Raw genomic sequence first — 12,932 nt, forward strand, 5'->3', positions numbered from 1 at the left:
TAGTAGGAACTCTACAGGCAATGGCTCTGTCGTGGATATTCAGAGTGTATGTGTGTGGGGGGGGGTGCCCTGAGAGCTGGTCTGGGCACATGTGTTTCAGTGTGTGCCAGCGGGGCTCATTCCAGTGCGCTCTCCACCCCTGTGCTTCCACCTGCACGGCCTATGGCGACCGGCACTACCGCACGTTTGATGGGCTCCCGTTTGACTTTGTGGGGGCATGCAAAGTGCACCTGGTCAAGGTGAGCTCCTGGAGGTATCTGATGGGCTGGCGCTATGGGGACCCAGGGCATCTGAGGCTGAGGACTTGTCAGGCACGGTGATATTCTAGACTCCAGTCTGTTGCACAATTAGGTGGGTGGAGGGATCTAAGCCTGGGGGTATGGCTAGCTAGCGACTGAGAGAAGTGCTGAGGAGCAGGTTCAGAGCTAGACAGAGCTCACCAGGCATGAAATACCCCACTGCATGTCCACTCACCATTATAGCCTTGCCCCATTGGGTCCCAATGGTTTTTCTATCTGTAGTAAGAGCTCATGTTTTCTAAACTTTTATTATATGCCTGGTGGTCTCCTGAGCCAATTTTGAGGATTATTTTACTTAATTCTTGTATCAACCCTATGAGGTAGAATATATTTGCCCCATGTTATAGGTGCAGCAACTTGGGCTTAGGGAAGTCAGGTGTCTTGCCTGAGATCACACATCTAGGCAGTAGCAGAGCTGGTGTCAGGTGTGAACCAAGAAATATGATGGGACATTTGGTGTGCTTAAGGAGTCACGTGCTAAAGCTGTCAGCTTATGCAACAAAAAAGGGATGGTGATGTAGGGTGAGGGGCATAGTAGAAGCAGGATCCCCTCCAGAAGGAGAAGAGCGGTACCAACAGGGCAGGTGGGAGAGTGCCAGCGACACTCTCAGGGGACCTTGGTTTTGCTAAGGGCCTGTCACACTATATAATAGTAAGAGTAATAATAATAATGACAAACCTTCTATGGGATGAGTCTTATCTATGGAGGAGGCATTGTACTGGGGTCTTTCACATGATTTCTGTAACTCTGAGACAGATTATACCCATTTTAATTTTAAAATTTCAAAGGTAATGCATGCTCTTCACGGGCATTTAAAACAATATAGAAGCATATGTTAGGAATGAGTGTTTCCCTTCACACCTCTTCTGTTCTCATTCCCTGCTCATAACAGTCAGATGTGAATCCTGCAAGATCACTTTCCACAAGACAGACATACACGCATATACACATGCACACACGTACTTGGTTTAGTTTATGTGGATAGAATTCTACAATTTGCTCTATTCACTTAACAGAACATACCTTAGTCATGATCTCATGCAGTCAGTACATACTCCTTTCTCCTTTCTGTAAAATTCTACAGAGAGGACATGCTCTAGTTTGTTTTATTATCCCCCCATTGATGGGCATTTAGGTTGTTGCTGATATTTAAATGCTCAATGAATACTTTTGTGGATGTGTCCCTAGACTCTTGTAAGCGGAAATGCTATAAAAAGCTGTACACAGTGCTTGAAAAGTGCCCTCCAAAAAGGCTTCACTACTATCATCAATGGATATAAGATAGTACCCCTGTCCCTCACCCCTGTCAGCACCAATCATCCTCTTATAAATTCATTCATTCATCCATCCATCCATCCGTCCATCCATCAGATACTTTTTGGAGAGTGACTACATGAAATTGGCCTTTGGAGAACTGAAGTAAGTTTCCCAAAGTCACACAGTTAATAAGAAGTAGAAGTGGATTGAAAACCACCTCAGAGTCCATGTCCCGCTACCTCTGTGCCTGTCTGCAGGATCTTTTCCCTCCCTGGCTTGATGAACTGACTTATTTTCTTCTCAGAGCACATCGGATTTCAGTTTCTCTGTGATTGTAGAGAACGTAGACTGCTACAGCTCTGGCATCATCTGCAGGAAGTTTATTTCCATCAACGTTGGGAACTCACTCATTATCTTTGATGATGACTCAGGAAATCCTGTAAGGCCTGGTGCAGGTTAAGGTTGTACGAACGATTTGTATGTTAACAGGGGCCAGGGGCAGAAGAGGGCTGGGGACTGGTTTCCTTACCACAGCAGTTTCTCTTGGAGCCGTTGAGTCAGCAGCCCAGATTGAATTCCTTGGTCAGAGTCAAGAACACAGAGGTCAATGTCAGGGCATGAGGGAGGCATGATTTCCTGGGACTGGACAATGACTTAGATCTGGGCCCCACTGACCCAGGTATTGGGGGACACTCAGGCCACAGGAATGACTGTCTCTGTCCCCCTAGAGTCCTGAGAGCTTCCTGGATGAGAAGCAGGAGGTCCACACCTGGCAAGCAGGGTTTTTCACATTGGTGCATTTCCCGAGGGAACACATCACCCTCTTATGGGACCAAAGAACCACAGTGCACGTCCAGGCTGGGCCACAATGGCAGGTAGTTGCACGAGCAGTGACCCTCACAGGGCCCTCTGCTCCTGTCTGGGGCTGATCCAGGCCTCGGGCATCCTCGCATGAACTATACCCTCACTGAGGAGCCAGGAGCATCATGTCTCCTGTCCTATCTGCCTACACCCCACTCTGTGCCCTTCTCCCCTGACTCTTCTCCTATCCCTCTTTACATTGTGACTCCAGAAGTTGCTTCTGGGTCCATGACAGATTCCTGGGCTCATGGTGACTCCTCTTCCAGTGGTTCATCCCTGGTGTTCCTGCAGGTGACCGCCGTGTTCTCTCTTCTTCCAGGGCCTGCTGGCTGGACTCTGTGGGAACTTTGACTTAAAAACCATCAATGAGATGAGGACTCCGGAGAATTTAGAGTTAACTAACCCCCAGGAGTTTGGCAGCAGTTGGGCTGCAGTTGAGGTAAAGCCTCCCTAGGCTGGCTTACTCCTTCACTCAGGCTGGCCAGCACTGAGGGAACCCCAGTCAGAGACTGCTCCTCGGTGAGGCTGCTCCTGCAACTGCTCCACCAGCCTCTGACCCAGCATCCCCAGCCTTAGACTCTGCGGCCTGAGGACACATACCACCCACCTCACAAATCGAGCTGCATGTGTGCCCCGGATCAAGCCCTGGCAGGAGGGTAGGGGCTGCAAAGGAGACAAAGTCTTTGTCTTAGGAGACATGACCACCTGCCAGGGAAGATAAGGCTTATCGAAGCATGACCATCTTACCCATCTTCTGTGTCCCCAGTGCCTGGCACTAGGTCTGACCCAGAGGAGAATCCAAGAGAGACCCATGTGGACTGAGGCAATCAGAGGCTTCCTGAAGGAAGTGGGAGTACGGTGGTACTTAAAGGATAGGCCATATTTGGAAAGATGCATGTATCAGAGAGAAAGCCTCTGAGAGGGAGGACAACTTTAACAGAGGCAGAAATGAGGAGGGTGTCCCTGCAGGTTGAGAGATGGCTGAGGTGCCCAAGCTGTGAGCTATGGAGCTAAATAGCACTGAACTCAGAGCAGGAGACCTAGGTTCTTTTCTTGGGTCATCCAGTGACTTGCTGGTTGACCTTGACTGAGTTCCATCTTCTCTGTCATCCTCTGTGAAGGAGCTATGCCAGGAGAGGGATGGTGACTGGATTTGACTTATCATGACAGCTTTGATCAGCCAGAAAAGCTGAGAAAAGTTGCCTAAGAAGCTATGCTGAGGAATACCTAAGACTTGTGTCAGGCTCAGCTAGAAGAACTGTGGTTGATTAGTTATGTCTGCCATGAGTACAGCATCAGACAGTGGTGATATGAGTGTTACATATTTGCCTTTCTCGGACTGGGTCATTTTAGGTCCCTAATTCTCTGTTGGGTAATAGACGAAGGTGAGCTTATGTAGCTTGGGGTCAGGGCATCGTCCTCAGTATAATCCTGAGGTGGGACAAGTCTGTTCTCATAGTCTCAGAAGGGTGTGCTCTAGCCCACTCCCATTTAAAGGAAGCAGAGAGGGTGACTAACTTGTATTGCTCCCCTCCTCTGATCCCCTACTGCTGCTCTTCTCTGGATAATCCCTTGGCATATCCTGGGCCGGTGGGGGCGGGGGGTGTGTTATGTGAGAATGTAGGCCTGATGGAGGAGGCTTGTCAGACATTGGGGAAGTCTGTATTAGTTATTAGTTATCTATAGCTGTGTAACAACATTACTACAGATTTGGCAGCATTTAACCACACACATGTATTATCTCGGTTTCTGTGGGTCAAGAGTCAGGGCAGGGCTTGACTCGGTTCTTTGCTTAGGGTATCACAGTCTGCTACCAAGGTGTCAGCCAGGGCTGAGCTCTCATCTGGAGGTTCAACTAGGGAGGTATGTCCTTCCCCACCTGCTGGGGGGTTGTCAGTAGCATTCAGTTCCTTGCAGCCATAGAACGGAGAGCTTCAGTGGTTTTGCTAGCTGTTGGCTAGAGAGGACCCTCAGCTCCTAAAGACCACTCACCATTCTGGTCATGTGAGATTCCCCAACACGGTCGCTTGCTTCCTCACAGCCAGCAAAAGAGAGACTCCAGAGAGATGGGCTCTACCATCTTATGTAACATAAAAATGCAATCACATACACATAACCATGCCCATCCCATCACCTTAGCCTTCCTTTTTCAGCTTGAAGCCTTCATAAGTCCTTCCCACACTCAAGGACAGGGGATTATACAAGGGCTTGAACCTCAGGAGTCAGGGACCATGGGAGTCAGTCTAGGAGTCTGTCCACCACACCAGGCAATAAGGCATTGTGGGGGTAGGGGGATCAACAGACCTGTCTTTGCCTCTCAGTGCCCAGATACCCTTGACCCCTGGGACACATGTGTGCTGAATCCTCTCCGGGAACCATTTGCCAGAAAGGAGTGCAGCATTCTGCTCAGTGAGGTGTTTGAGACCTGCCACCCTGTGGTGAGTGGACCCCAGCTTCAACACTCCTGATTCCCTCCCCCACCTTCCCGGGATCCCTTCCGCTCTCAGAACCCCCGACTCCACAACCCATGCCTCACAAGAGGCACCTCAGGTCTAGAAAGGAGATCCACCTCTGCCAATTCCCTGCCTCCAGCTGGCTCAGATGAGTCTGCCCTGTTTTCCCAGATTCCCAGATGACCCAGGACAGACAGCCAGACAAACAGCTTCCATGCCCCTCTTTTATTTTGAGAAAGAGAGTGGGAGAGGGGCAGATGGAGAGAGAGAGATAATTTTCTTATTGTTTATTTATTTTGAGAGAGAGAGAATATTTTTTTATTGTTGAGAGAGAGAGAAAGAGAGGGTGCGTGTGCATGTGCATGTACACGAGTAGGAGAGGGGAGAGAGAGAATCCCAAGCAGGCTCTGTGCTGTCGGCACAGAACCCCACACAGGACTCAGTCCCACAAACCAAACCATGAGATCATGACCTGAGCCGAAATCAAGAGTGAGATGCTCAATGGACTGAGCCACGCACATACCCCTTCCATGCCTTTTTCAAACCTGTCTCAATCTGGCTCTGATGAAGAAGTCCTTCTGAACAGTGAACAAAAACCCGTTATGCTGTGGCATCGGCCCACTGCCTGTTCTGCCCTCAGAGGAGACAGAGGGGAGCTGGCACTTAGCTTCGCACGGTCCCCTCCAGGGCTTTCAAGGCTGCTGTCGGGCTGGCCTTGGCTGTCTCTGGCCTTGGCTGGGAGTTCATACCCCACATCTGTTTCTCAGCCACATCCTTAGCCCCTGGATCCAATAGCATAGGCCTGGGGAAGGTGAGAGCCCAGTTCTCAAAAGTAGGATCTGTCTGGGCCATGGAGTTGTTTCCTTCTGAGTTGGCCACCTGTCTGCCCTCACCCCACCCGGGCAGCTCCCCCTGCCCTGTGGCCCCTTCATGTTTGTACCACTCCCTAAGGCTAAGTGGCATTGGTTGAGAAGCTGAAGAGCTAACATTCAGGAGCTGTCCTCTGACCTCTGACTTCTGACCTCCCTTAGGTCGATGTCACTTGGTTTTACTCAAACTGCCTGACAGACACATGTGGGTGCAACCGGGGTGGTGACTGTGAGTGTTTCTGTGCCAGCGTGTCTGCCTATGCCCACCAGTGCTGTCAGCATGGGGTGGCTGTGGACTGGAGGACCCCACACCTCTGCCGTGAGTATCCAGACCAATCAGCCAAGGTAGGGAGTGGGGACCCCTCTGTGGGCAGGCCCGTGGGGCACCATCACTCTCTAGTGGCTAGTGTTTATTGAGTACTTGGTATGTTCCAGGCGCATCCTCCTCAACTGGATACAGGTTTGCCTGTATCTTTCATTGAATTTTTACAAAACCCTATGAAGGGGGCGCCTGGGTGGCGCAGTCGGTTAAGCGTCCGACTTCAGCCAGATCACAATCTCGCGGTCCGTGGGTTCGTGCCCCGCGTTGGGCTCTGGGCTGATGGCTCAGAGCCTGGAGCCTGTTTCCGATTCTGTGTCTCCCTCTCTCTCTTCCCCTCCCCCGTTCATGCTCTGTCTCTCTCTGTCCCAAAAATAAATAAACGTTGAAAAAAAAATTCAAAACCCTATGAAGTAGGACCATTTATTCCTGTTTTACAGTTGGGGAGCAGGTTAGACAGAGGCAGAGATTAAGTAACATGCTCAAGGTCACATAGGTTAGTGGTCAATCCAGGGCTCATCTTCAGATGGTCTGGCTGCAGACCTGTGCCCTTACCCACTCTACCAGAGGAGTGAGGAGCCCCGGGTTTCAGACCCACAGCTGCCATTTGCAAGCTGTGTGGCCTTAACCATTTGCAAATAGCCTTAACAAGTCATTCAGCCTCTCGAGGGCTCAATTTTCTCATCTGTAAAGTAGGAATAGACCTGCCCCACCAGCTTCATTGTGAGGATCAAATGGGATAGTGAATGTAAAAGCCCTTTGTCAGCTAACACACACAGGCCTCATCAGAGGCAGCACAAGACATCAGTTTATTTAGCGCAATGGTGGTCTGCAAACGCCCTGGGCTGTCTGCTCCTATCCTGTAAAAATATTTCCAGCATGCATGCATACATATACATAGATGCATGTACATCAATATACTGTTAGTAGTGTAAATGTATGTCATACAGCAGATATAAAAGTGAATATTTTAAAAATTAAATAAAATATGTAGAAAGTTAAATTATTCATTAACTTATTTTTTATTATTTGTTCCTGCACACCAGTGATCTTCCTGGTGCGTTTATGCCTCACTTTGGGGTGCAGTGTTATTACACAAGCCCTGGGGCCAGACTCTCTTGGGTTAGCGGTCACCAAGTGGGGTGACCTGGGGCATGTTCTTCACGCTCTGACTCGTAGTTGAGGGCTGAGGGAACCATACCTGCCTTGCAGGGTGCTGTGAGCTGTCAGTGAGATAACACATGTAAAGCCCTTGGCACAGTGCTCTATGGTATTACTGAGGTCGCTGTCATTTTTTATGGGGACATGGGGCCGGCATGTCCTGAGCCCTGAGAGCTCCAGGCAGGATGACCCTAGGAAGAAGATGGAACAGAATCCGCCTTTGGCCTCCCTTTTATCTGTCCATCTTCCTCTGGACCCTCCCACTGCAGATGCTCTGTGGATGCTCAGTGGTCCTCCCTCTATTCCTCAGATAAAAATCCTTCTTGAAAGAGAAGGGAACACATATTTACAAGTATCTGCTATGTGCCAGGCCCTGAGCCATCTCCGCGTTAACTTACTTAATCTTTAGGGCTAGAGTGAAATAAAGGACACCTCACCTGGGACACAAGATTTAAGGGGCACCAAGATCTCAGTAATGGAGATAAATCACATTTTAAGGTAATTGTTTTAAAAACTCAAACTTAATGGAAAACTCTCTTCGGCTTTGGTGAACAAAAAGTCAAAGTTTTAAGTAATGACAGGATCAATATTATTGATTTTCCCTTCTGCCTCAGGATCCAGTGTGGCTCGGCAAGGCACTGTCATTGATCCTGTCCTTATTTAAAATTTTTGATATTTTGTTTATCGTGGGTATTTTTGCATTAACTTCAAAAATTTTTAAAGGGTGTGTTAAAATACTATATATCTTAATTACTGAGATTTTTGACGCCCTCTTACATTTTGCACCCAAGGTAAGCATTTGCCTTACCCTAGTCCAGACCTCACAAATCTATGGGGCAGATACTAGTGGTGGTCCCATCTTATAAAGTAGGGCATTAAATTTCAGAAAGGTTGAGTAACTTGTCCCAGTATGCACAGTTGAAGAGTGAGAGAGATGGAATTTGAACTCAGGTCTGACTTTTCCGGACTATCTCCCCCAGACCTGGTACACACTTGAAACCAGAGACTCTGAGATCTAATTCTCTAGTTCAATCTTCTGAGTCAACAAGTGAGGAAAAGTGAGTACTTTCCCATAACCATATGGTGGGTCAATCTAACTGCTAGTGCTCTTTCTAGAGGTCAATGCCAAACGCAGTGGAGTTGGTGGCTCTCTTCAGACCATGCCTACAAGCAAGGGAGAATCCTCCTCAGCCTACCCAAGTGGTTCCTCATGGCCTTGCTTCTGGCTTTAGGTACCCCTGCAAGGTCCCCAGTTTACCCCAATGGACTAAAGAATCCATGTCTTAGGTCCCAGGGCAATAGGCTGTGGTGCTGGGCTGGGCCACTAGAGGGTGCGCTGAGCACACACTTGGAAGAGCTTGTCAAAACCTGATGGAAACTACATCCAGGGACCTGAAGAAGCCTTGGATCTTAGAGGCCCCTGGTTCCCTTCTACCCAAGGTTCTTGAAATACCAATTTGTACCTTGTGCTTGTATTCCTCCAGGACCTGCTATAACATTTCTTATTGGAGTTTCCACTTCTCGATTCTAACCTTGCCCTTTGGGGCCACACAAAACACACCATTCTGTCCAACATTCATTCATTCATTCATTCATTCATTCATTCATTTGATGCATGCTGAGTGCCTACTCTAGGCCAGGTTTTGAGCTTTGTGCTGGGGGTACAGAAAGGAGCCATGGTATTTCCTACACCTTAAGATATATGAATCTGGTGACCATGCCTAAATCTTGGAGTTTGGGAGGCAAGCTAAATCTGGGACAGCTGGGATTGCTAGGGGCCATGGCTCTGTCCATCTGTTCCAGGTTTCTCAAAAAGTCTTTTCTCTCTCTTTCAGCGTATGACTGTGACTTCTTTAACAAAGGTAAGCCCGTCTTCCCCAAGTGGAGTCTGGGGGGCTGAGCCACTGCCAGCCCTGCCCTGATGCCATAACAGCATCAGCCATCCTGAGGCCCTGCTGGCCCCAGAAGAGCTGTGACATGGGGCAGGGGGGGAACCCCACCATGCAGGGAGAACCCAGACAGTGCAGAGACCACAGGGATGCCCTGGAATTCTGTCCCTAGAAGTTCCTGTGGCCTTTGTCCATAGTCCAGGCTGGGCCAGCTTCCCAGGAGTTGTTCTCACCCAGGATAGCTTCACCAGGAAGTTAAAACCCCATTTGCACAGTGTGCCACCCTGTGGCCTTCACAGTCTAGTTCATCAGGCCCATGGAATATTGTCTTGGGTCTCCTGAAGTTTTGAGTGGCAAAGGCAAATTCAAACTGCTCTTTCTGAGGATGACTGGAGCAAAACCTATAGCTTGGCTTAGACTGTCAGATTCATCTTCAAATTTAGCCAAGGTCCCAGGGTACCAAGATATGCTCCAACTTCTGCATTAGGTAGGGTGAAAACACAGGTCATGACTAAAGACCCAAGGAAGGTTAATGTCCAGCATTAGAGCTCACTACTCAGTTTCATCACTAGGGTCATGGGCAATGGGGTGGGAAGTCAGATCTTGGCAGAGTTAGATGCTTCTCAGGTCCTTGGTATCATTCACATTTGACTTCTGGGCCCAGCTCCATTCTCTCCAGGTACCATGCCATGAGCAGGCCTATGTGGGTATAGGTCCAAGGCTTTGTCCTCAGTTTCCTGCATTATCAGATTTTGGTCTGTCCCACTGGCAGAGTATAGCAAGTGAAATTGAGGGGGACAGACTAGAGACCAGGATACTGGTCAGGGGGTCTGCGAGAGGAGAGCTGGACCAGAGTAAAGCATGATAGTGCAGTGACTACAGGCCCTCCAAAATGTTAGCCCTTAGGGACTCCTGATGGCCAGGAGCTTCCTCCTGGCTATGAGGAATCTTTCTTTATAGGAATGAATCTGAAATAGGAGAATTGCAGTCCCTGGGACAGGCAAGGTCTGTCTGACATCAGGCAAAGACATTTCAGCAAGACAGCTCTGAGCAGAGTTTTCTCTCTTCTGTGGCATTTTCGGTGGCAGTAACTGGCAAAGGACAAGCTGTTTCTAGCATCCTCCACCCACTCACCCACCCACCCATCCATTCCTTGCTCTGCTCTTCTACCAACATTTTCTCTCGTCCAGGCCCTTGCTGGGTGTTGGGGAATCAGTGGTCAATGAGGCCTGTCACAGTAGCGTGTTGGCCCATGCTGGCTCTCTAAAACCACTGTGTACTCCTAACTCCACATTCAGTCCGTAGTTTGAAACTGACCACTGGCATGAGTATTCACGCCATGGAAATCAGCGAACGCTACATATTGGGGTTTTGTTTGTTTGTTTGAAAGCTTATTGTCAGGCATTTAGTAGCACAGTGCTGCCTATTTCCCATCCGGTCCAGGAGACAGACATGGACCCTCCATCATGAGCCTCATCATAAGAGCTGTGATCAGTGTGTGCCTTACTCCGAGGGCTGGGGGAGCGCAGAGGAGGAGGGATGACGTTTGTGTGTGGCGGGAGAGGGTGCAGGGAGAGCTTCGCCAAGGAGGTGACATTTGAGCTGGGCCCCAAAGGTTGAGTAGGCGTTTGCCAGGCACAAAACAGGGAGGACTATTCTGAGTGGGCAGGACAGCACGAGGAGAGGCATGAGGTAGAACACAGCACGGCTTTTTCAAGGAAGAGCCAGAGAAGTTCAGTGTGGCCGGGCAAGGGTGTGAGGAGGTAGGCGGGGGTCCCTGAATTCAATCTGGGCTCTTGGATTCTATCTTGACGGCAATGGGGAGCCATGGATGAGTCCCAGCAGGGAGTGTGACTAGAAAAGTGACTCAGACACCTGTGGGGAGGCAGCACTGGAAGCCAAGGGACACACCAGAGGCAGGGAAGTTGGTTATAAGATTATTGCCAGTTGTCTAGGAAACCCCATGGCCCTTTCCAACCTATACCAACAACTGTAGGCACCTAAGAGACACAAAACTTTGAGATAAGTAGGTAAACACTAATGTTGAGCCCACCAAGACTTCCTGGCCTTCCCTCAGGCCTTGCGTGGGCAGAGACCAGGTCTGATGTTAAGTATCAGAGATGACCCTGAATAGAGCAGTGGCTGTGGGACCGGCTCACGGAGAGACATTTGGTCGTGGTAGGTGGGCAGAGGTCTCCCATGGGTGGCCTTGTTCTCAGGCTTCTTGTGAAATTGTTCAGGCACTGTGCAGAGGGGCATTTCCCATCAGGGACTGACAGCCTGGAGTTTACTTCCCTTCTTGTGGAATCGAGCTTCCTGGGATCTGGGGTGAGGGAAGCGACCAAGAGTAGCTCTCTTGCACCCTCTCTTTTCCCCACCTTTGGCAGGATGGGAGGTGGGCAAAGGCCCAGGGAGGCAGGGCTCACGACTGGGCCCCTTCTCTCCAGCACTAGGTAAGGGTCCCTACCAACTGGCCAGCTTGGCAGGTGGCAGTCTCCTGGTGGCCACCAAGGCTGCAGGCGGTGCCATAGTCCTAGTGAGTGCAGAGGACGTGGCTCCAGGGGACATTGTGAACTTCCTGCTGACAGCTGCACTGTACAAGGCCAAGGCTCACGGTAAGGCCTATCTCTAACCCCACCCCGGCCCTTGGTGGAGGGGGGCAGTTGCCAGAGGAGGGGAGGATGTTGAGGCCCTAAGCAATCTGCAGTAGCTGAAGAAAAGTGGGGCTTGGACAGGTACCCCTTTCCCAGTTGAGACAGCCTTTTGGGCCAGCCTGTTAGTCTCTTCAAAGAGGTACCTTCCCTCTTCTCCCTGCAAAAAACAGGGAGGCCAAGGTCCTGATGTACCTTTGTACCTTGCTTTACGTCATTGCCTGTCGTACTCCAGAAAACCCTGGTGGCGACAACTGCTACCTCCTCTCCCTCTCCTCCTCCACTCCTTCCTGCCCTCAGTCTTCTTTCCCCTCTCCTCCTCCTCCTCCTCTTCTTCCCTCTCCACCCCCATCTTTTCCTGCTTCTCCTTCTCTTCCTCTTCCCTTCCATCCTTGAGACTGGATAGACTTCAAGTGCCAGAGGGGAGCTGGCTGATGTATTGACTCCAGGGGGCTTTCTTCTGTGAATGGAGGCGCAGGCTCTTGATTTGCTCAGGTTACGATCCTGAATTCTGGGCTGGCAGGTTACACAGACTGGGACACACCTGGAACCAGCTGCAGCCTCCCAGGTCTCAGAAGGTCTGCAGACCGGACAAGCTTAGCTTTAGCGGGCATTGCCCTCCCTTAGGAGTTCAGTAATATTTGAGGAGTGGCAGGAATCTTGCCTGGTGCAGAGAGACCCCTGGAGGGTATTTTTGCTGGGCCCTGGGCCAGCCAAGGCCTCAGATGAACCAGTGCTAGGAAGTCTTTTCTTTGGCCATTTGTGTGTGTCCCAGTGTGCACGGTCACTGTGATCAGCATTTCTACCCCCGCATCCTGCTGGCCCCATCTAGTCAGTATCTTCCCAACCACAGGGATGGTCCATGCAGCCTGTCCTGGCATCAGCTGGAGCCATGAACCAAGATGATTCTCAGAGAGTCCATCCCAATCTAAGGATTTAAGTTCTCAGATTCTCAGGGTCTGCTGTTTATCTAGTTAGGAGAACCTTTCCCCACACCCTCATCCTTGCCTCCCTTCCTCATGCCCTCCCTCCCTTTCACTGGGCCCTATTCCCAGGCCAGACACAGAGCTGGGTGCTGGGGCATCAGGGATGGAAAAGACACATTCCTGCCCACCAGAAGTCCACAGTCCCATCCAGGAGACAGACATGACATGATCAAAGGCAGTTAACAA

General features: G+C 50.1%; 1 protein-coding gene across 1 annotated transcript in view; it reads left to right on the plus strand.

The window, feature by feature from the left end:
- Nucleotides 1-12,932, plus strand: part of OTOG (otogelin) — a 90,850-nt gene that overhangs the window by 38,482 nt on the left and 39,436 nt on the right. The window contains exons 25-32 of the mRNA XM_045482522.1: nucleotides 101-239; nucleotides 1,862-1,996; nucleotides 2,286-2,432; nucleotides 2,738-2,857; nucleotides 4,740-4,856; nucleotides 5,903-6,059; nucleotides 9,056-9,082; nucleotides 11,557-11,724. Coding sequence (XP_045338478.1) covers nucleotides 101-239; nucleotides 1,862-1,996; nucleotides 2,286-2,432; nucleotides 2,738-2,857; nucleotides 4,740-4,856; nucleotides 5,903-6,059; nucleotides 9,056-9,082; nucleotides 11,557-11,724 — 1,010 coding nt within the window. The remainder of the gene's footprint in view (nucleotides 1-100; nucleotides 240-1,861; nucleotides 1,997-2,285; nucleotides 2,433-2,737; nucleotides 2,858-4,739; nucleotides 4,857-5,902; nucleotides 6,060-9,055; nucleotides 9,083-11,556; nucleotides 11,725-12,932) is intronic.

Source organism: Leopardus geoffroyi, chromosome D1, assembly GCF_018350155.1.
Source record: "Leopardus geoffroyi isolate Oge1 chromosome D1, O.geoffroyi_Oge1_pat1.0, whole genome shotgun sequence".
Classification (NCBI taxonomy): Eukaryota; Metazoa; Chordata; class Mammalia; order Carnivora; family Felidae; genus Leopardus; species Leopardus geoffroyi.